The 24,857-nt window shown below is 38.2% G+C and overlaps 2 protein-coding genes across 4 annotated transcripts; both read right to left on the bottom strand.

Annotated features, from left to right (window-relative positions):
* Positions 1-436: 436 nt before the first annotated feature.
* On the bottom strand, positions 437-23,051 carry LOC146473543 (contactin-associated protein-like 2). Of its 3 annotated transcripts, XM_085118270.1 has the most exons (5): positions 22,993-23,051; positions 8,209-8,289; positions 4,218-4,477; positions 2,755-2,869; positions 437-2,128 (listed from the first exon to the last, which is right to left on the bottom strand). In XM_085118270.1, the coding sequence occupies exons 2-5, from the start codon at positions 8,276-8,278 to the stop codon at positions 1,506-1,508; spliced, it is 1,068 nt and encodes a 355-aa protein (XP_084974396.1). In that variant the 5' UTR covers positions 8,279-8,289; positions 22,993-23,051; the 3' UTR covers positions 437-1,505. The 3 variants fall into 3 exon arrangements, with proteins under 3 accessions (XP_084974396.1, XP_084974397.1, XP_084974398.1); XM_085118271.1 differs by lacking the exons at positions 8,209-8,289; positions 22,993-23,051 and adding an exon at positions 6,814-6,906; XM_085118272.1 differs by lacking the exons at positions 8,209-8,289; positions 22,993-23,051 and adding an exon at positions 6,814-6,898 and having other exon boundaries at positions 4,218-4,474.
* On the bottom strand, positions 11,989-22,124 carry LOC146473544 (neurexin-4-like). Its single transcript, XM_085118275.1, has 4 exons — positions 22,039-22,124; positions 17,552-17,811; positions 14,580-14,694; positions 11,989-13,977 (listed from the first exon to the last, which is right to left on the bottom strand). Exons 1-4 carry the CDS (start codon positions 22,106-22,108, stop codon positions 13,382-13,384), a joined length of 1,041 nt encoding a protein of 346 aa, XP_084974401.1. The 5' UTR covers positions 22,109-22,124; the 3' UTR covers positions 11,989-13,381.
* Positions 23,052-24,857: the final 1,806 nt, after the last annotated feature.

Here is a 24,857-nt window from a genome sequence, read left to right as displayed (position 1 = left end):
TACTGTCTCCTTTGGGGAGCAGGGATAGCGCAGTGGTGAGAGCACTCGCCTCCCACCAATGTGGCCCGGGTTCAATTTTCGGCCTCGGCCTCATATATGAGTTGAGTTTGTTGTTGGTTCTCGTCCTTGTTCCGAGGGCTTTTCACCGGGTTCTCCGGTTCCCCTCCCTAAAAAAAACCCCAACATTTTCCAAATTCCAATTCGACCTGGCACGCACGGACATCTTTGAACGAGTTCCTAGAGGTCTTTGGTGATTCGTGGGTAAACAAATTACATTTCTTTATTTCATGCTACCGTAGGTATCTATCTGTCTTAAGCACTAGCCATGTGGACCACTTAGGCTCATAGTGCAACTTTACGTTTTTTTACCAACCTTAACCTTTTAAGCCCTAATAATAGTGATCAGCGTGTAAATTCTCCTTACAATCTCCTAACTTGATCAAACATACAGGTTATGAGAATAAAACAAAATGATCACAAGTGATCAAATGTATCGACGTTTTTTTAAAAACGTCCATAGAAACAGGTGTACTATGAAAACAGATAATATTTCATAGTTCGTTGATACAATGGAGCATTAATTTTATTTATTTATGTTGAAAATTTCTTTGCCTAATTAATTAGCCTTGGGGAAATTATCTTTTGACGGTACTTAATTCCTCTTTTTTAGCTGAGTACTCGATTCTTTGCTTTATTATTTATTATTTCGAGAATCAATCATTCTTTGCCGAAGGATTAGTTAAAGAAATATAGATTACTCATGATGCTATTAAACAGATTAATAGTATCCTATCGATATCCAAATTTTAAGTGTGCCATTTATATACTCAATGTGACATAGGTCACTTCAAACTGTAGTAACACTTAAGTAATACTTCAAAACTCTCTGCCTCACACAAACGATTAGCTATAATGTTATTTTTATTCAATTGTCCTGAGAAACAATGAACTATCTCCTATACCCTATGCAAGCATGCACTTTTATTCACGGTATAAATCGAACCTTAACACTGACCCTAAAAGCTGTTCTCTCAACTAAGGAAAACGCGTTTTACTTTTTCTTCAAAAAATTATTTTCCGTACCTTCACATTGTTCACATTCCCCTATTTTTTCGAGGGATTTTCGAGACTCGCACGCTTTGATCGAACCAATGATTTGTAATGGCGGAGGCAACCTGGGGAAAGCCGGTCTAAACTACGTACCGAGGGGAGCGGAGTGGGGAGGCGGCGGCTCCCCAACTCAACGCTACCCTGACTAGGCCCTCCTCGGTAGTTTAGACACTCTCCCCAGATTGCGTTTGCCTTTACAAACCAAGATGGCGGGAGTTCAATCGGAACATACGAGTCTCTAAAAATAGGCGACTGTGAACAGTCTACGCGTTCGTGGAATTACTGTTAATTGTTTAATAACAACATCCTTTTCATTCGATTTTGTAAGACCTACTGTTCTACTGTTCTTCCATGTGTAGGTAAACGCAAACAAACTCATTGCTGACATCTTCGTCTTAAGTGATACCATAGCACTTGAACTTCCCCAAGGTATGGAAGCCTTGTTCGTTTAAATTTGTTTTGGGAGTCCTGGCTACGTCTCCAAACCTGAGCTGTGTAACTGGAAGATGGGTTTTGTCAGTGAGGAGACCGCTGTCTTCACGCCATTCCTTGTCATTCTTGTCACAGTTGCAATCATATTTGGGGTCTGCACATGTGTTGTTCATCCCGCACGCGCACTTACCACTGTTAGGTGATGCTCCGCCCCAGTAAGTAATCTTAGTAGAATCACGTGACAACCACCAAGCAATCAGTTTATTTCTGAACATCCTTGAATGATAACACTCATACTTGATAAACTGTTCACAGTGTGAGGAGACTCTGGTGAGACTCGCCAGCTGAGACAGACTCGCTCCCGTGTAGTTAATGTCACGTGAGTAACATCCCGGTGGATTGCATCCATCCACCAATGTTCTGTTTTCACTGTCGTGACTGATGACTGTCACGCCAACTCCATCCTTTTCAGTCATGTTGCAGGTAACGTTAAACGGTGGTAAGCCTCCATCACCATCAGGATCGATGACATAATTTCCACTTTCTGCTGCGGGCACGAGCACCTTTAAATCGCTGCAAGACTTTGCTGATGAGGAAAATTTCAAATCTGACAAAGCTTCTTCAAATAATTACCTGAAAAATTATTTTATGTTATTTTGTGTTATATTTTACCTGTAAAATTATTTTATGTTTATCAGGGGCACCCAAGGAGAACGTTTCAGCGAAATACTTAAAATATAGACTCCTGTGTTCCACATGCAGATCGTTTGCTGGACTGGCATGTATATTTGTGAAAGCTAATACAACTTGATGTGTTCGGATGATTTAGCTGAAATTGAAGATGCAGAAAGTTTTGGGAAACGGAATTTTATTTCCCGAATTTACTAACTGTTGTTGGTTTTACGTCTGGGTACTTGATGACCTCTTGTAGCATTTTTAACGACATATTTGCCACCTTGAAAGCGAAAGGGATTGCTCTTCCATTGTTACTAAATTTTCAGCTGACACTTTACCGAAGAAAACTGTAGATTTTCTTTACAACTAAATCTGAATTTTTGAGGCGATTAAGGCCATCTGGGATGATGTCCACCAAAATGAACCGGTTGATGCCCCTGGTTTGTGCCAGAGTTTGTATCCGTTATGGGCAACAGATTATACTTAAATGATCAAATAAATTATTCAAATTAATCAAATTAACTTTCCCAGTGTTACCTTGTTCACAGTTTGCTCCGAGGAATCCATCAAGACATTTACATCGAAATTCTTTGCTGGTGTATCCTGCTTGACATGTACCACCGTTAAAACAAGGGTTACTCCTGCAGGGGTTCTGAAATGGGAAATAGTTTTGTCAATTATTATTCAAAAATGCGTTTTCAGCCGGTTTGAAAGCCATCCGCAAAAGGTAGCAATTCTCTCGGACTATTTGCACCTTCAGTGTGTTAGATTCATTATTGATGCTCTGTTGTTGATTCCGAGAGCCGTTGTTGCTACTGCTATTGTTCCCTTTGTGTATCCTAATGTATTCTCTCTCTGCCTTTTCTATTTTGACCTGTTTTGTCTTAGTGACTTTTGCTGTTTGAACTGGCGAATGAAGATAGCGTATGTGGTCGCAATAACTTCGCTATGAGATAGTACAAACTCACCTTACTGTTATGCTATGCAATAAAACTGTAAAATATATTTAAATATGTCACATTTTTCTGTGATTCAACCGACAGCCAACGCAGAATATGAATAAAAAACATATGGGTACAAACGTCTCAGTATTAGCCCCATTTAGAGCGGCTGGGAGGGGTGGGAAGGTATTCTGCCCCTACTAACGCTTTAACCCTTATAACTTTTTCTCAATGTTTGAGAAAACACCTCCAAACGTCGTGACTTTTTTCTACATATTTAGTTGGGAACGAGATGATGTGGTACATCAGCGTTCATTGAATTTGATGTTACCATGATAACCCAATTTTGACAGGCACACTCTTCATAAATAGGAATATTGCTGTTTTTAATGAACAAAAATTAACTTTCTTACGTACATTTCGTGGTTTCAGATCATTGCAGACAGTGTTATTCTATTGGTTTTGGTTGCATTTTGTTCAATTTAGGTGTTTTTCTGAGGTAAAATTCAGAAATCCAAGAGGGCGGATCCAAGATGCCCGCCGTTTGGAAAATATGTCGTAATTTCTACGTCATAAGACGTCTTTCTCTTTGTTGCAGAACTCGAAAGAAACACCTTTAGATGTGCCATCTATCCTCCAAGTCTCATTGTAATAGACTTAATATCATGATTTCCGGAGTTATATATGGAGGCGGAGAATTAATAAAATGAAAATCAGTGACAGAAACACGAAAGACTTTATTTTACACAGGGTCTATGTACGCTCTAGCTATTGCTTTCACTATGGTAGCTTTGAAGTCAAGAACCGTCATTAAGCAGCTTCGCTGCAAGAAAAACTTTAAAGTGTTTATCAGTTTTAGCTTCGATTAACGAGTTATTAGAAATTATGATTTTTTGGCTTATGATAATTCACTTTATCTTCCTGCTGCCGGTGCATGTTCTTGCTGAATCTGTGAAAAGCCACTAAACTTTCTGATTCCAACAAAGTTTTCACCCAAAACTTTAACATCCCCTGGTATAAAATTTCCTTAAAGTAAAGGTTTGGTATTAAGCGTCTTACCTCAATAGCCAGATGAATATAATCTGCTTTATTTTCCAGTGCGGATACAAATTCATTTTCACCAGTGACATCATTTAACTCACAATCTAGCTTTCCTCCTTTAAAAGGACCCATATTAATGGACACACAGTTGGGCTCCATGTAACACTTCACTCGACAGCTCCCTTCATTAGGTACTTCACCTCTGCCAATCACGTGACCCACCAAGGCTTTGTTTTGTATCGGTTCTTTGAAGATGATGATGCGAGGATCATCAGCTGCTAAAACCAAAAAGTGAAATGCAATTGACTGAGTAATCTTAGCGTTTTTGGTTTGTGGTATTGTGATCGAGCAGTATGATCGATCCTTGAAATAGAAAATGAGTTTTGTTTTCCGTTTTTTGGTGTCATTTTGACCAATCAATTTACACCGTTGGACTAAATATGCGTTTTAATTTTCGATAGAATGCACGGGAGCAAGAGTAGGGAAGATTTCCAGACTCACAAACCAGCTACGGCTAGAAATAAGACATTATCACCAGTTTCTCTGTTCAGTAGATCGTCACTGGGTTCAGTAGACGTTTAACTATCATATTTTATCGAGTTTAATCCCTTTCAGCATACCCCAGTGACCGACTATCATGAAACGCGCAATCTGATTAGCTACACAGGTGTCGTACTTCGCAATGCCTGGTTTTCACTGGCGACGCAAGCACAGGCGCAAGCTCTAGCACAAGTAGAAGCATAAGAGCTTTATCCCAAGTGAAAACGAACGTGACGCAGGCACAAGCACAAGCACAGAAAAAGCAGTAAATGTTGATCCTTGTGCTCGTGCTTATGCTTGCGTCGAGGCCGTTTTCACGATGAAATAATCAGTCTATGCTTGCTCTTGTGCTTGCGTCGCTAGTGAAAACCAGGCTTAAAGTAAACAAAGCAAAGTTATCAAGGAAAACTAACAATTGTGGTTCTTGTTTTGTTTTACACTGTTTTTAACCCAAAGGAATTCCAATACCTATTGAATATCGCAAATCCCCAAAGCGAATTACACATTTTGTAGCTTTGTTTTAATGATGAATGAACTTTGCAAATGCGCCACTTTGTCAGAACGTGCGCGATTTAGCATGCATCATTGGACAAATGTATCAAACTTTATGAAATATGTTTTTTTTTTGTTTGATGGATAAATAAAAACAATTAGACGGCTCGTTCTCGGTTCTGTCACCTTTGATAGTTGGCTCGGATGTTCGCCTCTCACCAACTATCAGCCGATAGAAACCTCGAAATTGCAGTCTAATTGTTAAGGTGGCTTACTACAGTCTTTGTAGTATTCGAGCTTTGATGTACGCGCGCACTGCCCAAGGCATGCGAAAGCATCACGCGCGAGCAAAATCACGCGAGCCAGCAGAGGAAATCCCACGAGCACATAAACAAAATGGCCGCTCTCGGAAAAATGTCCTGGTATTCCAGATAGGTTTCAGAGGTGTGCTTACAGTAGCTAGATTGAGTTTGGGCTTGATAACTGAAAAAACGTGTTGTCTAATGGTTGCCGTTCCTTAACAGCCTTAAAGCCTTCGCATAGTTGTGATTTTGCGCCAAATGTTTGAACACGAAGGCAGCATGCACTCACCAGTTGAAGCGCGCGCGCGCGCTGGAACGCGGGTTTTCACAGAAAAAGCATGCGCAATGGTCTTCTCACCGGAGGTCGCAATAACTATTTTTTCTCGCTTAATTTCTCCAAATCTAGCCGTACAACCTATGTTCAAATTTTTGCTGTTGACAGAAAACACTAAAACGGAAACGTGCTCATTTTTTAAAGAAAATCTGTCGGAAATTTTTTTAGGAATTTTCAAATAAGGCAAAATTTCCCAATTTTTTCAATTGCCAAATTTCTCCCTGACAGAATTTCGTGTTCTTCCCTGTAAATACTCATTTTTGCCCACTTTCCAAATCCTGAAATTTTGAAGTGGGGTCGTACGGCTAGATTTAGAGCCAGACAACTCTAAAAGGTGTAGTTTCCAGGCCCCCCACTAAGACTCATTCTTAGTTTTCCTCACTTTTTGAGCATTCTAAATTTAATTTCTGACTCAAAATTATCTCTATTGTATTAATTGTACTAGAAAAAATCTCCAAGAAAATTCCTGTTGGCTTTTTTCTTAAGTTTGATTTAAGGCCTTCTTTCACTCCAGAAAACTGTAGTAAGCTACCTTAAGTATCTTAGTTGCTACAAAATCCTAGGAAATAGAACATATGACTTGAAAAAGCAAATACAGTTGGAATTGGCTTCTGAAAAAATTGTTTGAAAAGCTTTAGTACTCAAGACGGCATTTAATACTTTCGAATAAAGGCCCGTTTAAACGGTTTCAACACTGGGTTCAACATGCGTTCAACACTCAAAACGTTTCAGGCACAGATTTATACTAAAACTAACAGAGCACCCTTGAGTGGTCTTGAAAACCTCGAGCTCAGTGCTGTTGAAAACTAGCTAAATAACCTAAGGCAAATCGGTCAAACCAGGTTTGCATGAGTCATGCCAGAAAAACCTAAGACTATCAACTAATTAACAGGGAAAAGAAGCTACATACCAATGCTGATCACATTTAACATAAAGCATATCTTACCTAAGCATGCCGTATATTGGGTTGCGAACAACACGCCAAACAGCAAAGTGATAGCTGCCTTTTCATCCATCACCTTTCCATCTGAAGAAGCAATTTCTGTTTAATGTCATTGTTTAATTAAGGGCTTTTAAAGTACGAATATGATATTGTTATGACATATATGGAAAACGTGGCTAAAAAGCAACGCACGTCGTCGACTAATTAGCCAAAACTAGTAGGAAAAAAAAAGAATTCCCATTTACTGATTTCTTTATTAACACTGGATCAAGCATTGGATTTACTCATAATATTACTATTCTCTACGTCTAAAGTTTACCCCATTCTGCATTTTGCTGTTATTTTGTACCAATTCCTGACTGCCTAATGTATAATTTGAAAGACAAGAATTTATATTCTTCCTGTGTGTTAGCAGGTGGCAATAATTAATCACAAAGAGGTCTGGAAGGCATGAATAGGGAAATTTGCTGCGTTCTACAAATTAGTTAACATTATTTAAGAGCAAGTTCTGCTTGAGAAAGTTTACCTTGCAAAAAAGGATTTGCTAGTGTTCAAAGTGTGAATAGCATTTAGTGAACTTGTTCAAAAACTGAAACAGCATCTTTTAAATAACTTGACAAATTTTTTCGCACAAACGAGAAGTTTAAAACTAGATAATTAATCCTCCTTAACTTGCATAATAGTGAGGTGTTAAGAAAGTCAAGCAAACTAGATACCTAAATACACATTGTGTAGCTTTGTATTAATGATGAATGAACTTTGCAAATGCACCAGTTTTTCAGAACGCGCGCGATTTAGCATTTATCATTGGACAAATGTATCAAACTTTATGAAATATATATCTTTGTTTGATAGATGGATCAGTGGGGTATACTAAAACAATTAGACGGCTCGCTCTCGGTTTCTATCACCTTTGATAGTTGGCTCGGGTCTTCGCCCCTCACCAACTATCAGCCGATAGAAACCTGGAGCTTGCCAACTAATTGTTAAATTAATTAGTTTCTACAAAATCCCAGGAAAAGAACATATGACCTGAAAAAGCAAATACAGTTGGCATCGGCTTCTGAAAAAAATTGTTTGAAAAGCTTTAGTTTTCAAGACGGCATTTAATACTTTCGAATAAAGGCCCGTTTAAACGGTTTCAACACTGGGTTCAACATGCGTTCAACACTCCGAACGTTTCAGACACACATTTATACTAAAACTAACAGAGCACCCTTGAGTGGTCTTGAAAACCTCGAGCTCAGTGCTGTTGAAAACTAGCTAAATACCCTAAGGCAAATCGGTCAAACCAGGTTTGCGTGAGTCATGCCTGAAAAACTAAGACCGTCAACTAATATATAGGTCAAACAAGTTACATGCCAATGCTGAACACATTTAACATGAAGCGTATCTTACCTAAACATGCCGTATATTGGGTTGCGAACAACACGCCAAACAGCAAAGTGATAGCTGCCTTTTCATCCATCACCTTTCCATCTGAAGAAGCAATTTCTGTTTAATGTCATTGCTTAATTAAGGGCTTTTAAAGTACGAATATGATATTGTTATGACATATATGGAAACCTTGGCTAAAAGGCCACGCACGTCATCGACTAAGTAGCCAAAACCAGTTGGAAATATAAAGAATTCCCATTTACTCATTTCTTTATTAACACTGGATGAAACATTTAATTTACTCCTAATTTGGATTGTCTACTTCTAAGCATAAAGTTTACCCCATCTTGCAGTTTGCTGTTATTTTGTGCCAAATCCTGACTGCATAATGTATAATCTGAAAGACAAGAACTTATATGCTTCCTGTATGTTAGCAGGTGGCAACAATTATTTACAAAGACGTTCGGAAGGTATGAATAGGGGAATTTTCTGGACCCTACAAATAAGTTAACATTATGTAAAGAGCTTATTCCGCTTGAGAAAGTTTTCCTTGCAAAAAAGGATTGGCTAGTGTTTAAAGTGTGAATAGCATTTAGCGAACTTGTTCAGAAACTGAAACAGTGTTTTTTAAAATTACTTGACAAATTTTCTCGCACAAAAAAGAATTTAAAACTAGATAATTAACCCTCCTTATCTTGCATAATAGGGAGGGTTAACAAAGTCGACAAGCAAACTAAATACCGTATTTACTCGATAAACCGCCCTTGGCGCTTATTTAATTTTGGGCCCATGAGGGTGGGCGCTTATTCCAGGTGGGCACTTATTATTTTCCCAACATTTTCCGCAAGCGAGGACATCTTTAGAGAAAAACAAAACGAGGGATAACAAGTTTATTTCGCTTCAACAAGACAAAGCAAAGTGCAAAAGCTAACATGAACAAGCCATAAACAATATAAAAGTTAAGTCTGGAACACAACTGTCTCTCCTCTTACTTCAGGCTGGGGTAGTACAGAAATGTTTTTTGTTGGGAGGTGGTGGAGTTGGCGCTTATTCGAGGGTGGGCGCTTATTTACTTTTTGGGCTTTCAGGGTAGGCGCTTATTCGATGTGGGCGCTTATTCGAAGATGTTCGCTTAATCGAATAAATACGGTATTCACCAACGTCAGTAGGCGTAAAGTAAAAGTATAGCTATGTTTAATTGGTTATTGGTACTTTTTATTATGACAGTTCTTAGGTCATTGGTCTTCTGTCAAGACGAAATTACTACGAAACACAAAGCTTTAATTTAGAAGCGTGTTAACTCATACAGGAATCCTTTAAGATAGAACGCTTAAAGTGCCCCTGGGACGAAAATTTTATTTTTTTTCTTTTTGCATTTTCGTATAGAATATGACCTTCTTACTCATGTTACCAAATTTCAATCCTTTACGGCGATTGGAAGTATTTTTTTTTTTAGCTTTTTATTCGAGATTTCACGGCCGCCAGTACTTGGCCTTGTTCCGGAAGTTAGGGCTCAAATTACAGGAAGTGACGTCATTGGCTCAACACGATTAATTCCACATGGCTAATTTTCATATGGATTCTACTTCATAAACTGTATTCTGCTGTTGCAAACTAAATAACAGCAGAATAAAGTTTATGAAGTAGAATCCGTATGAAAATTAGCCATGTTGAAATTTTCGTGTTGAGCCAATGACGCCACTTCCTGTAAATTGAGCCTTAACTTCCGGAACAAGGCCAAGTAATGGCGGCCGTGAAATCTCGAATAAAAAGCTAAAAAATAATACTTCCAATCGCCGTAAAGGATTGAAATTTGGTAACATGAGTAAGAAGGTCATATTCTACACGAAAATGCAAAAAGATGGAAAATGAAATTTTCGTCCCCAGGGCACTTTAAAACCAATATCGTATACTTATGAACTCTCACAAATTAACACCTCAAATGACTCTATCCAGCAAATATATTTCTTTGGGATAAAACCGTAACAAATAATAAATTTGGGAATAGGTCTTATCCCGGTTTTCGACGCCATTTTGACGAGACAGTCTTGAAATAACAGTGTTTGTATGAAAATCAGATGTCAAATAATTTTAAAAAAACATCGCTTCTGAAAAATTCATGAATTGGCAACTTATAGAAAATAACCAAGGAATGTAGCTGTGCTAGAAAGCAGTTAGTTGCGTTTCGAGATTTCCATACATTTGTCTGTATAGAGAACCAGCCACGAATTGAACTGTTACTAAAAACAGTACGCGGAAAAAAATACAGGGCAATGTATGGAAAGTTCAAAACACGACTGGACGCTTTCTGGCACAGCTACATCCCTCCAATTTTTTTTCTTAAAACCTTTTTCCAAGTGCCAAAAGTTTCCAATTCATCAATTTTTCAAAAATGATGTTTTATGAAAATTATTTGACATCGGATTTCCATACAAACACTGTTATTTCAAGAAGTGTTTGCCTGCTCGTCAAAATGGCGTCGAAAATCGTGATAAGGCCTATTATGAACAGTTTTGTATTTCAAGGTATTACAATTTCTGCCTGGAGAGACGATCTTTTGAACTGTTTTGAGAATTTTCCGTATGTATTTATTTAACAAGAAATACGTTCAACGCGTGGGACCTTGGAACAACATCGACATCTACAAGGATAATTTTCAACGGGATAAACCCATCACCGCAAAAATAAAACGGGAAAAAACCAATTAACGAAAATCACTGCCTAAACTAACTAAATTACCGTCAGGATGAAAGAGAAGTCAGATGTGTCTTGAATGCCTCAACACTTGGTTGGACTATTACTTCAGCCGGAAATGAGTTCCATTCTGGTATATTATATTTCTTGCATAAAAAACTGGATTTGTAAGTATCACTCGCAGGGGCTAATTTGGGAATCTCTTGGGATGGTATTGTCTAGTTATACTATTTTATTACATAGATAGGCGTGTTTGAATGGAAAATACACCACTCGTAAATTCAAACGAAACTACATCCGGGACCCCTGTGGCGTATTTTCCATATCCTCATTAGTGCGGATATTGATGACGTCATTTCCCGCTTTTTCACCGTTTTTTTGTGCAAACAGTCAGTAGAAAATAGCAACCGATACGTCTGTCTATATAATCAAAAAAGAAAATTACACGGTGGCTTGAAGATGTGAATTTTATTTTCTCGTGTTTACAATAAAATTGTATTATTCTCTATATCTTTCTGTAAGAGAATATCGACTACTTCGTTCATTTTGTATTTTGAGATTTCGTTCTAAACCCTGCTTACTGGTTCGCTTTTTTTCATTTTTCATTTCCGTTTCAACATTTTGCTTCAACATGCGTTCAACACTTTGTTGAACCAAATGTCGGGCGTTTGAACAAGTCGTTCAACATTGTTGAAAGTGTAGAAAAATGTTTAAAGCATGTTTAAAGCGTGTTTAATCAAATTTAAATTGGCTTAACCTTTCATTCAACGTCGATTCAACATTTTTCTTGCTTTCGAAAATGTTGAATGGCGTTGAAGCCGTTTGAAACAACAATACCAGGTCAGCAACCCGCCGACAAATTTTATATCATGTCTTCACGTCTTGATCAACTTAAGAATTCATTTTCTTGATTTGGAATTCGATGGAATTCTTTACAGGATAATATTAGGAAGTTTGACAGCAGAAAATTATTCAAAAAACAAATACATGAAATACTAATCAACATTTTAAAAAGAGAAAATGCTTACCTTACACCTTCTTCAATTCTTGAAATAATGAAAAGCCTGTAAATTTGCAACAATCCTTTAATTTCTATCAGCTTGCCAATTTTTTTTGTTTCGAATGTTCACTTGTTTGTTTACTAGTTATTTAACTTTTATTTTAGTTGTGGCTGTCAATTTGTAACCACCAAATTTATTTGTATTTAGTTTAGTATAGACATACCTACCCGCCTCGACTAGCTTTAGCTATTTGCGGGTAGGTATATAACCAGCTTGTAACTCTCTGTTAATTAATAAAGTGTTGTTTAATAAAGTGTGTTGTTGAACACTCAGTTCAACATTTGTCCTACACTTGCCCAACATCCTTTCAACTTTTGTTGAACGAATGTGCTAAGTGCAGCAATAATAAAAGTTTTGGTGGCATGGAAGTGTACCCTCGGCTGCAACTTTGCCGCACAGGAAGTGCCATAGCCTTCATTGGTAATAGGTCCGGATCTCTCCAAGATAGTACTATCATTGCTTTTGACTTACTGTCCTCCCATATCTATAGTCCAAACCAGTGCTGCTTGACTGGAAGTTGTATCTCGTCAAAAAGGCTAGACCGCTGTCTACACATCATACTTTATACTACAGTTGTCACAGTTAAAACCACATCTGGCGACCGCGCACGAGATGGTTATCCCGCATGCGCACTAACCCTCCCTAGTAGGCCATCTCTCTTTCTTCTTGGAGAAATTATCTTTTACACGGTACTTTATTCTTCGTATTTAGCTGAGTACTCGATTCTTTTCTTGACTATATTTCGAGAATCATTCTTTGCCCTAGTCGATACCCAAATTTTAACTACACAATTTACATAATTAACGACACAGGTCACTTGTTTCTATTGTATTGCGAACACAAAAAAGGGAAGATAATGAGAATCCACCGCATTTTATTCATGAGATAAAGACAAAAGAATATGTCGTCATCGGTGTGAAAGTATTCATCTGCTAAAAGAGGCCGAAAACATCACCACTATACTACTGGTGCGATTGGTCAATTTTACGGGCCGTATTTCACTGTACGGCCCGCTAAATTTGAAACTTGTTCCTTTCTCGCGCGCCCAATTAACCTCAAAGATACAATAAATATCTTACTAACCTCGTACTGTAAGTTACGGATTCTGTTTTTTTCTCGTTGACTTTGGCGCTCGCAAATAAACGGGAAAACCTCAGGCCGCAACTTACAGAACGAACCTCGAACTCGGTTGGTAAGAGGTGTGTATTACAGCAATTAGCATTTTAGTATTTACTTATAGCTAATCCTTAAAGGTAAACCTGTGAACAGATGGTTGAAAAGTGGCCATGCAATCATCTCTTCATCAGACGATGTAATAACAGATCTGTGTTTCAATGGTATCAGAAGCCTCACTCATCTTCTCCCGCAGTTGGTACATTTCTTATGGCCTTTTCAGAAAGGTTGAGTCGAACTCGATCAGTTACGAGTGTCGGCTCTATTTAATTGATGATGCCAAAGCACTTGAACTTTCCTAATCTGTGGTAGCCTTTCTCGTAATCATCACCAGTATCTCCAAACCTGAGCTGCTTAACTGGAAGCTGTGTCTCATTTGTGAGGAGACCGCTGTCTTCACGCCATACCTTGTCATTCTTGTCACAGTTACATCTAAAACCGGGGTTTGCACATGAATTGGTCATCCCGCATGCGCACTTACCACTTCCAGCTGATGCTCCGCCCCAGTATGTCATATTATTAGAATCACGTGACACCCACCAAGCATATCCGCTCCTTAAAATTACAGAACCGTAACACTCATACTTGATAAACTGTTCACAGTGTAAGGAGATCCTGGTGAGACACAGACTTGCACCTTTGTAATGAATGTAACGTGAGTAACATCCCCGTGGTTCGCATCCTTTCACCAATGTTCTTCTTTCACTGTCGTGACTGATGACTGTCACGCCAACTCCATCCTTTTCATTCATGTCACAGGAAACGCTAAACGGTGGTAAGCCCCCATCACCATCAGGATCGATGACATAATTTCCACTTTCTGCTGTGGGCACGAGCGCCTTTAAATCGCTGCAAGATTTTGCTGATGAGGAAAATTTCAAATTACAAAGCTTTTACAAATAATGGGCTTTTGGACTCTTCATTGCCCGTAAAACTATTTCATGTTTATCAGGGGCACCCAACGAGAAAGTTTCAGCAAAATACTTAAAATGTTGTCTCCTGTCTTCCACATACAGATAGTTTGCTGGACGTTCGAAAGGCATGTATATTTGTGTAATCTAATACAGCTAGATGTGTTCGGATGCTTTAGCTGAAAATTTAGCTTGCAAAAAGTTTTAGGAAACGGAATTTTATTTCCCGAATTTATTAACTGTTGTTGGAGTTACGGTTGAGTACTAGCTGATTTCGTGTAGCATTTTTAACGACATATTTGCCACTTCGAAAGCGAAAGTGATTGCCCTTCCATTGTCACAAAATTTTCAGCTGACATTTTGACGAAAAAAACTGTAGATTTTCTTTACAACTAAATCCGAATTTTTGAGGCGATTAAGGCATCTGGGATGATGTCCACCAAAATTAACCGGTTGATGCCCCTAGTCTGTCCCAAAGTTGGTATCCGTTATGGGCAACAGATTATACAAAAATGATCTAATAAATTATTCAAATTAACTTTTCCAGTGTTACCTTGTTCACAGTTTGCTCCGAGGAATCCATCAAGACATTTGCATCGAAATTCTTTGCTGGTGTATCCTGCTTGACATGTACCACCGTTCAAACAAGGGTTACTCCTGCAGGGATTCTGAAATGGAACATACTTTTATCAATTGTTATTCAAAAATGATTTTTCTGCCGGTTTGAAGGCCATCCGCAAAAGTTGGCAATTCCCTCGGAATATTTGCACCTTTAGTATGTTAGATTCATCCTTGATACTCCGTTGTTGATTACGAGAGCTCTTGTTGCTACTGCTATTGTTCCCTTTTTGTATGCTAATGTATTCCTCCTCTGCCTTTTCTATTTTGACCTGTGTTTTGTCTTAGTGATTTTTGCTGTTTGAACTGGGGAATGAAGATAGCGCATGTGGTCGCACTAACTTCGTTCTGAGAAAGTACAAACTCACCTTACTGTTATGCTATGCAATAAAAATTTAAAATATAATAAAATAAGTCTTAGTTTTCTGTGATTCAACCGGCAGCCAACGCAGAATATGAATAAAAAGCATATGGGTACAAACGTCTCAGTATTAACCCCATCTAGAGCGGGTGGAAGGGGTGGGAAGGTATTCTGCTCCTGCTGCCTTTTATTAAACGCTTATAACTTTTTCTCGATTTCTGAGAAAACACCTCCAAACGTCGTGACTCTTTTCTACATATTTAGTTGGGAACGAGTTGATGTGGTAGATCAGCGTTCATTGAATTTGATGTTACCATGATAACCCAATTTTGACAGGCACGCTCTTCATAAATAGGAATATTGCTGTTTTTAATGAACAAAAATTAACTTTCTTACGTACATTTCGTGGTTTCAGATCATTGCAGACAGTGTTATTCTATTGGTTTTGGTTGCATTTTGTTCAATTTAGGTGTTTTTCTGAGAATTTGGTGAAATTCAGAAATCCAAGATGGCGGATCAAAGGTGCCCGCTGTTTGGAAAATAAGTCGTAATTCCTACGTCATAAGACGTCTCTCTTCTTGTTGCAGAACTCGAAAGAAACACCTTTAGATGTGCCATCTATCCTCCAAGTCTCATTGTAATAGACTTAATACTTCCGGAGTTATATATAGAGGCCGAGTAGAATTCGCAGAATTAATAAAATGAAAATCAGTGAAAATCAGAAACATGGAAGACTTTATTTTACACAGGATCTATGTACGCTCTAGCTATTGCTTTCACTCAGGGACCGCGGGGCCAGGGGGCCTGGTGGGGCTTCAGCCCCCCCCCCCCCCCCCCAATAGTTTTAGAAAAAAAGTTTTCGATTGAAAAATTACTGTTTTACTGCTTTCGTAGATATGCGGCCAAATTAAGTCAAATATATAGAAATGGAAGATGAAGAAGAAGGCATTTCAGCATCCGGCTTGACTAAATTCTGTGCAACAAGGCGGACTGTGAGAGCAACCTGTTTCCAAAGAGTCATCGACAATTATGACGCATTGTTAAAGCTATGGAATGATTGCCTTGAAACGAGACTAGAATCAGATGTTCGTGGTAGAATAGTTGGATGCTAGGTACAGTTGAAAACGTTTGACTTTTTGTTTGGATTTAACTTGAGTCAGAGGATTTTCTCCCATACAGATAATCTATCGAGGACGTTACAGAAAACCGTCATGTCAGCCACCAGTGGACAACACAATGCCAAGCTGACGAAGGATGCACTCAAGAAGATCAAACCGTGCTTCGCAAAAAACAGCTTCATGTTTCTATTACGGAGCCTGAGGTACCAAAAAACAAAAGAGCTCCTGGAAGATTTGAGGTTGGAACTGGGACGCCTTTCTTTCCTGTGACTCCTGAGCAAGTATATCAAAGAATCTACTTTGAAGCACTAGATTTAATAGTCTCGTCCATTGAAAAACGTTTTGATCAGCCTAGTTGCAAGGCATTTTTCAATATGGAGTCTTTTCTGATAGGCGTTTTGAGCTCGCAAGACGTATCCTCACAAATGGACTACATGAAAGAAAATTGTGCTGAAGATGTAAGAACTGGATATCTTTTTTCCCAACTCAAAATTTTGAAAGTGTTGATCAAGGATATGCAGATTAATTGCCTTGCCGACGTTTTGAAAGCGGTTAAGAGTCTTACTGATCATGAGAGACACATGATAACTGAGGTTATTGTTATTTGTAAACTCCTGTTGGTAAATCCTGCCACAAGTGCTACAGGTGAGCGGTCGTTTTCCATGGTAAGAACTTGAAAACGTGGTTGCGTGTTAACTTGAAACAGCCACGTTTTAATAGTGTAGCTTTATTGCATACCCACAAGCAAGACCAGATAAAATTCGGCTTCTAGATGTAGTGAATGAATTTGTCCAGCGAAATGAAAACCGTTTTCGCAACTTTGGTAAATTCACTGATTTAGATTTGTCAACGTGCTAAAAAGTAATTATTGGGATTTTCCTTGTGTTTGATGTTTTGTTATTTTAGTTCAAATTTGGTGTTTATTAGCCTGATAAATAATAAAATAATTCAATGTGTCTGCTATATTGGTATGTATTTTTAGCCATTCTAGAAGCATTTATTTTAAATTTTTTCCGGGGAAGCATGCCTAGGACGCTTGCGCCTGCGGCGCGCGCTAAAAATGCCTTCGCGATTTTATTTAGCCCCCCCCCCCCCCCCCCACCCAATCGCAAAAATGCTGCGCGGTCCCGCGGTCCATGTCACTATGGTAGCTTTGTAGTCAAAAAACTTCATTAAGCAACTTCTCGGGAAGAAAAACTTTAAAGTGTTTATCAGTTTTAGCCTCGGTTAACGGGCCATTAGAAATTATGATTGTTTGTCTTAAGATAATTCACTTTATCTTCCTGCTGCCGGTGCATGTTCTTCCCGTTTTTCGAATCCGTGAAAAGCCACTTAACTTTCTGATTCCAAAAAAGTTTTCAACCAAAACTTTAACATCCCCGAGTATAAAAGTTCCTTAATGTAAAGGTTTGGTAGTAAACGTCTTACCTCAATAGCCAGATGAGTATAATCTGCTTTATTTTTCAGTGCGGATACAAATTCATTTTCACCAGTGACATCATTTAACTCGCAATCGAGCTTTCCACCTTTCAAAGGACCCATATTAATGGACACACAGTTGGGCTCCATGTAACACTTCACTCGACAGCTCCCTTCATTAGGTACTTCACCTCTGCCAATCACGTGACCCACCAAGGCTTTGTTTGGTATCGGTTCTTTGAAGATGATGACGCGAGGATCATCAGCTGCTAAAACCAAAAAGTGTAATGCAATTGACTGAGTAACCTTAGCGTTTTCGGTTTGTGGTATTGTGATCGAGCAATATGAGCGATCCTTAAATTATAAAGTGAGTTTTGTTTCCGTTTTTGGGTGTCATTTTGGCCAAGCAGTTTACACCGTTGGACTTAATATGCGTTCTAATTTTCGATAGAATGCACGGGAACAAGTGCAGGGAAGATTTCTAGACTCACAAACAGCTACAGGTAGAAATTTTAGAAGCATTATCACCAATTTCTCTGTTCAGTAGATCGTCACTGGGTTCAGTAGACGTTTAAGAGCCGATTTCTGAAATTATCAAAAATCGGGCGTCAGTCGTCAAATTTCGAATTCCTTCATATTTTGCCCATATAATCTCTATAGTGAAGTATTTTCAAAAATAACGTTTAAAGTTTCATCAGCGTGTTATTTTTTTCGAAATCGGGCAAAGTTTGAAATAGGGCAAATTAGCGTCCTTTCGGTCACGAAACTTACTGAAAATTACCCATTTTCATCTCCCTCGTAGAGAGAAACGCAATGTCCTCCATTAATGAAATGTTTACAAAATATAAACACATCCCTCTTCTTCATAATGCACTAGTTAAATTTAGATAAGCTTGAAAATTGGAAATGCTTTGGCCGTTAGAAGAAACCCCTTTTCGGCAGTTTAAAAATTTAGCAAATTTCATCCAATTTCAACACAAAAGAAACCCAATTGGTACGTCAAGTTTGAATTTAAAATGAAAACATTGTTGAAGCACAACCTTTGCAGTTTACAGCCAATTTATAAGTATTATAAATTAAAGTTAATGTGACAACCATGAAGTTACGGCTTCAGGTTTTGATTACCGGTGATGTGATATGCTACCAAGACAGGACCTGTCAAATCCCAATGCCCAAAGGTCATTCCGGTCCTTGTGCAACATCCGGTTATCTTATTAGACCAATGGGGATCGAGGTGCTCACGTGAAATCAAATACCATGAATATACCATTGTTCATCGTGCCTTTCTGTATGAAACCTTCACACGTGTAGTTTTGTTCTACAAGTTCAGCTGTGTTTTACAAGTTCCATGAAGTGCTCCCAATACAGGTCACACTTTTCCCCATGGACTCACAGTCTTAAAACATCCTGCCCCATTCACAACTGGTTACTACGGTAACCATGGAAATAGACTTGGATAGGATAGGACCTCGCTCTGAGGGGATTGTTGGCCCCATGGGGAGTCTCCCATAAGGACCTCGCTCATGGGGGATTATCGCTCTCTGGGAAGGATTACATGAAGTCCTCACTCATTGGGGGGCCCTCTGGGGAGATTGTTGGCTCGCTCAGGGGGGGGGCCCTTTGGGGAGGATGTATCCTTGCTCAGTGGGGATTGCCATCAGGGGGGGACTCGATACAGGCCTTGCCCACGGGGGTCTCGGCCCTCTGGGGAGGCAGGTTCCCAATTTAGTTTAGCCTGACCTGTATATAAGTTCTGCCGGAATGGAGTGCTTCCTCCCCTACCCCTTTATCCCACAATCTGTTGTTGTCTCACTTACTCTCATGGGTTGGGAACATTAATGTGTTAAAATATTTCTGGCGGCAATGCAAAAGTACCTCGTCGAGAGACCAAAATGTGAAGGATACTTTGACACGAGGAGAGCCTGTAAATCGAACAACGGCCGTCACTCTACAAATCAAATCCTTTGTTAAATTATCACTTGCGACAAAGAATATGTTTTCTATAAGCTGTACAGAAATTGCTAATAGTAGCTTATTCTCTGTTGAACTTAGTAGGATAACATTTTGTATGATTTTGTCAAGTCTTGTATTTTTACACATGTAAAAGTCAGGATTAGGCACCTTTTGCTGTTAATTGTGTAATTGGAAACTGGAAACTGTTTACATTATTCTGCTTCGGCTACTTTCAAAAATACAACAGTCAGGAAATACCAAACGTCAGAGTATTTCTAAGCTTTACTTCATCTATTGATTGAGTCTTTAAGACAGGAAAGGCAATTGCTTTAGAATTATCAAGCGAAGATGGTATAAATTCACTTAGAAGAGGTCAAAGTTAACAGCAGAGATCAGCTATGTCAATGTGATTGTCGCATCGCAGTATAAATATTTATGAAATTGCTATAAACTAGCAGTTTATTCTAGCCCTGAATTCGAAAAAACTCGCTAAGGAGGACTTACCACAGTGATCTGATCTGCAGCGCCAGTAACTCTTTTTCAAACGGAAAAAGTTGAAATCCTTGTAACTGCGTGACTCTGACAAACTAAGGCGTGATCAAAACCGCGTGGGACCTGGTAACCAAACTATCTTCCCACGCGCTACGAAGGCGAACAAGTAACAAACGACAAACAATTCGAATTCAGGGCTAGAATAAACTGCTAGTTTATAGCAATTTCATAAATATTTATACTGCGATGCGACAATCACATAGCTGATCTCTGCTGTTAACTTTGACCTTTCCTAAGTGAATTTATACCATCTTCGCTTGATAATTCTAAAGCAATTGCCTTTCCTGTCTTAAAAACTCAATCAATAGATGAAGTAAAGCTTAGAAATACTCTGACGTTTGGTATTTCCTGACTGTTGTATTTTTGAAAGTAGCCGAAGCAGAATAATGTAAACAGTTTCCTATTGACAACTAACAGCAAAATGTGCCTAATCCTGACTTCTACATGTGTAAAAATACATGACTTGACAAAATCATACAAAATGTTTTCCTACTAAGTTCAACAGAGAATAGGCTACTATTAGCAATTTCTGTACAGCTTATAGAAAACATATTCTTTGTTGCAAGTAATAATTTAACAAAGGACTTGATTTGTAGCGTGACGGTCGTTGTTCGTTTTACAGGCTCTCCTCGTGTCAAAGTACCCTTCACATTTTGGTCTCTCGACGAGGTACTTTTGCATTGCCGCCAGAAATATTTTAACACAGTAAACTGCAAAGGTTGTGCTTCAACAATGTTTTCATTTTAAATTCAAACTTGACGTACCAATTGGGTTTCTTTTGTGTTGAAATTGGATGAAATTTGCTAAATTTTTAAACTGCCGAAAAGGGGTTTCTTCTAACAGCCAAAGCATTTTCAATTTTCAAGCTTATCTAAATTTAACTAGTGCATTATGAAGAAGAGGGATGTGTTTATATTTTGTACACATTTCATTAATGGAGGACATTGCGTTTCTCTCTACGAGCGAGATGAAAATAGGTAATTTTCAGTAAGTTTCGTGACCGAAAGGACGCTAATTTGCCCTATTTCAAACTTTGCCCGATTGCGAAAAAAATAACGCGCTGACGAAACTTTTAATGTTATTTTTGAAAATACTCCACTATAGAGATTATATGGGCAAAATATGAAGGAATTCGAAATTTCACGACTGACGCCCGATTTTTGATAATTTCGGAAATCGACTCGAGTTTAATCCCTTTTAGCATACCCCAGTGACCGACCATCACGTAAACGCGCAATCTGATTAACTACACAGGTGTCGTACTTGGCAATGCCTGGTTTTCACTGGCGACGCAAGCGCAGGCACAAGCTCAAGCACAAGCACAAGCATAAGAGCTTTATGTCAACTGAAAACGAACGTGACGCAAACACAAGCACAAACATAGGAAAATGAGTAAATGTTGATCCTTGTGCTTGTGCTTATTCTTGTGTCGGGGCCGTTTTTACGGTGAAATAATCAGTCTTATGCTTGCACTTGTGCTCGCGTCGCTAGTGAAAACCAGGCTTAAAGTAAACAAAGCAAAGTTGTCTAGGAAACGTAACAATTGTGGTTCTTGTTTTGTTTGATATTTGGTTCGGCTCTTCGCCCCTCACCAACTATCAGCCGATAGAAACCTCAAGCTTGTCGTCTAATTGTTTAATAAATTAGTTGTTACAAAATCCCAGGAAATAGAACATATGACCTGAAAAAGCAAAAACAGTTGGCATCGGCTTCTGAAAAAATTGTTTGAAAAGCTTTAGTACTACAAGACGGCATTTAATACTTTTGAATAAAGGCCCGTTTAAACGGTTTCAACGCTTGGTTCAACATGCGTTCAAAACTCCAAATGTTTCAGACACACATTTATACTAAAACTAACAGAGCACCCTTGAGTGGTCTTGAAAACCCTCGAGCACAGTTATGCCTGAAAAACTAAGACTATCAACTAATTAACAGAGAAAAGAAGCCGTACATGCCAATGCTGACCACATTTAACATGAAGCGTATCTTACCTAAACATGCCGTATATTGGGTTGCGAACAACACGCAAAACAGCAATGTGATAGCTGCCTTTTCATCCATCACCTTTCCATCTGAAGAAGCCATTATTAATGTTTAATTTTATTGTTTAATTAAGTCGTTTTAAGTAAGAATATGATATTGCTATGACGTATTTGGAAAACGTGGCTAAAAAGCAACGCACGTCATCGACTAATTAGCCAAAACCAGTAGAAAATAAAAAGAATTCACATTTTCTCATTTCTTTATTAACACTGGATCAAACATTGGATTTACTCATAATATTACTATTCTCTACGTCTAGACATAAAGTTTACCACATTCTGCATTTTGCTATTATTTTGTGCCAATTCCTGACTGCCTAATGTACAATTTGAAAGACAAGAATTTATATCGGCTTCCTGTGTGTTGGCAGGTGGCAAAAATTAATCACAAAGATGTCTGGAAGGTATGAATAGGGAAATTTGCTGCATTCTTCAAATTAGTTAACATTATTTAAGAGCAAGTTCTGCTTGATAACGTTTTCCTTGCAAAAAAGGATTGGCTATTGTTCAAAGTGTGAATAGCATTTAGCGAACTTGTTCAAAAACTGAAACAGCATCTTTTAAATAACTTGACAAATTTTCTCGTACAAACGAGAAGTTTAAAACTACATAATTAACCCTCCTTAATTTGCGTAATAGTGAGGTGTTATTAACAAAGTCAGGCAAACTAAATACCTAAATACCCATTGTGTAGCTTTGTTTTAATGATGAATGAACTTTGCAAATGCCCCAGGTTTTCAGAACGCGCGCGATTTAGCATTTATCGTTGGACAAATGTATAAAACTTTATGAAATATCTTTTTTTGTTTGATAGATCTATCAGTGGGGTATGCTAAAACAATTAGACGGCTCGCTCTCGCTACATGCCGATGCTGACCACATTTAACATGAAGCACATCTTACCTAAACATGCCGTATATTGGATTGCTAACAACACGCAAAACTGCAAAGTGATAGCTGCCTTTTCATCCGTCACCTTTCCATCTGAAGAAGCCATTTCTGTTTAATTTTATTGTTTAATTAATGCCGTTTAAGTAAGAATATGATATTTCTATGACATATGTGGAAAACGTGGCTAAAAAGCAACGCACGTCGTCGACTAATTAGCCAAAACCAGTAGGAAATAAAAAGAATTATTATATAAACACCGGTGTTTTATTTGGATTTCTGTCACTGAGAAAATCCATATATCTTCAAATGTAAAAATATCAGCCAATCAGAAATCAGAAATCAGGAAATCTTCTTTTGTTGCCATAGCAACTTGCATTTTCGTTTACGTTTTCGTTTTCGTTTATTCTAACTTTACTTTGTAGAACTCCGAGTTTTCACTGGAGTATTTTAAACAATGAAATACATTTATCGGGTTCTTTACTATATGGCATGGTTTTGGTTTATGGAATGGCTGATTCTTGTTTATATAATAAACAGAACAACGCATGTACGCTTGGAGATATGGAATTTATCTTCTCGTGTTCACATTCGATATCTGGCTCGTTCGCTGCGCTCCCTCGTTCGATATCGATGTGAACACTCGAAGATAAATTCCATATCTCCGCGCTCGTGTATTATTCTCTATTTAACATTTTCCATTTCTTTATTAACATTGGATGAAACTCCTAATTTAGAAAATACCGTATTACGGTTGTCTACGCCTAAGCATAAAGTATTCCCCATCCTGCATTTTGATGTTATTTTGTGCCAATTCCTGACTACCTAATGTATAATTTGAAAGACAAGAATTTATATTCTTCCTGTGTGTTAGCAGGTGGCAAAAATTAATCACAAAGATGTCTGGAAGGTACAAATTAGTTACCATTATGTAAAGAGCTAGTTCCGCCTGGGCACGTTTTCCTTGCAAAAAAGTATTGGCTAGTGTTCAAAGTGTGAATAGCATTTAGGTAGTATGCAAAGGATTTTATAGAAAATAACCGAGGAATGTAGCTGTGCTAGAAAGCAGCTAGATGTGTGTTGACATTTCCATACATTTGTCTGTATAGGGACCCAGCCGTGAACTGCTACTAAAAATAGTACGCGGGAAAAACTACAGGAAAGTTCAAAGCACGACTGGACGCTTTCTGGCACAGCTACATCCCTCCAATTTTTTTTCTTAAAATCCTTTTCCAAGTGCCAAAAGTTTCCAATTCAAGAATTTTTCAGAAGCGATGTTTTATGAAAATTATTTGACTTCGGATTTCCATACAAACACTGTTATTTCAAGAAGTGTTTGCCTGCTCGTCAAAATGGCGTCGAAAACCGTGATAAGGCCTAATATGAGCAGTTTTGTATTTTAAGGTATTACAATTTCTGCCTGGAGAGACGATCTTTTGAACTGATTTGAGAGTTTTTCGTATGTATTTATTTAACAAGAAATACGTTCAACGCGTGGGACCTTGGAACAACATCGACATCTACAAGGATAATTTTCAAAGGGATAAACCCATCACCGCAAATATAAAACGAGAAAAACTAATTAACGAAAATCACTGTCTAAACTAACTTAATTACTGTCAGGATAAAAGAGAAGTCAGATGGGTCTTGAATGCCTCAACACTTGGTTGGACTATTAGTTCAGCTGGAAGTGAGTTCCATTCTGGTATATTATATTTCTAGCATAAAAAACTGGATTTGTAAGTATCACTCGCAGGGGCTAATTTGGGAATCTCTTGGGATGGTATTGTCTAGTTATACTATTTTATTATATAGATAGGAGTGTTTGACTGGAAAATATACCACTCGTAAATTCAAACGAAACTACATCCGGGACCCCT

Source organism: Pavona decussata, unplaced genomic scaffold (assembly GCF_977016875.1).
Source record: "Pavona decussata unplaced genomic scaffold, jaPavDecu1.1 SCAFFOLD_93, whole genome shotgun sequence".
NCBI lineage: Eukaryota > Metazoa > Cnidaria > Anthozoa > Scleractinia > Agariciidae > Pavona > Pavona decussata.
The sequence above is the reverse complement of the archived record's forward strand: the minus strand, read 5'-3'. Positions and strand labels throughout refer to the sequence as shown.

Bases quoted from the DNA above. Each gene is read 5' to 3' on its own strand.
- LOC146473543 (XM_085118270.1), bottom strand. From the start codon at position 8,278: ATGGATGAAAAGGCAGCTATCACTTTGCTGTTTGGCGTGTTGTTCGCA. The intron at 4,478-8,208 runs GTAAGATACGCT...TTTTGGTTTTAG, and splicing joins CCAATATACGGCATGTTTAG to CAGCTGATGATCCTCGCATC. The intron at 2,129-2,754 runs GTAACACTGGGA...TTTCCTCATCAG, and splicing joins CGGAGCAAACTGTGAACAAG to CAAAGTCTTGCAGCGATTTA.
- LOC146473544 (XM_085118275.1), bottom strand. From the start codon at position 22,108: ATGGATGAAAAGGCAGCTATCACATTGCTGTTTTGCGTGTTGTTCGCA. The intron at 17,812-22,038 runs GTAAGATACGCT...TTTTGGTTTTAG, and splicing joins CCAATATACGGCATGTTTAG to CAGCTGATGATCCTCGCGTC. The intron at 14,695-17,551 runs GTAAGACGTTTA...GTTCCATTTCAG, and splicing joins ATACTCATCTGGCTATTGAG to AATCCCTGCAGGAGTAACCC.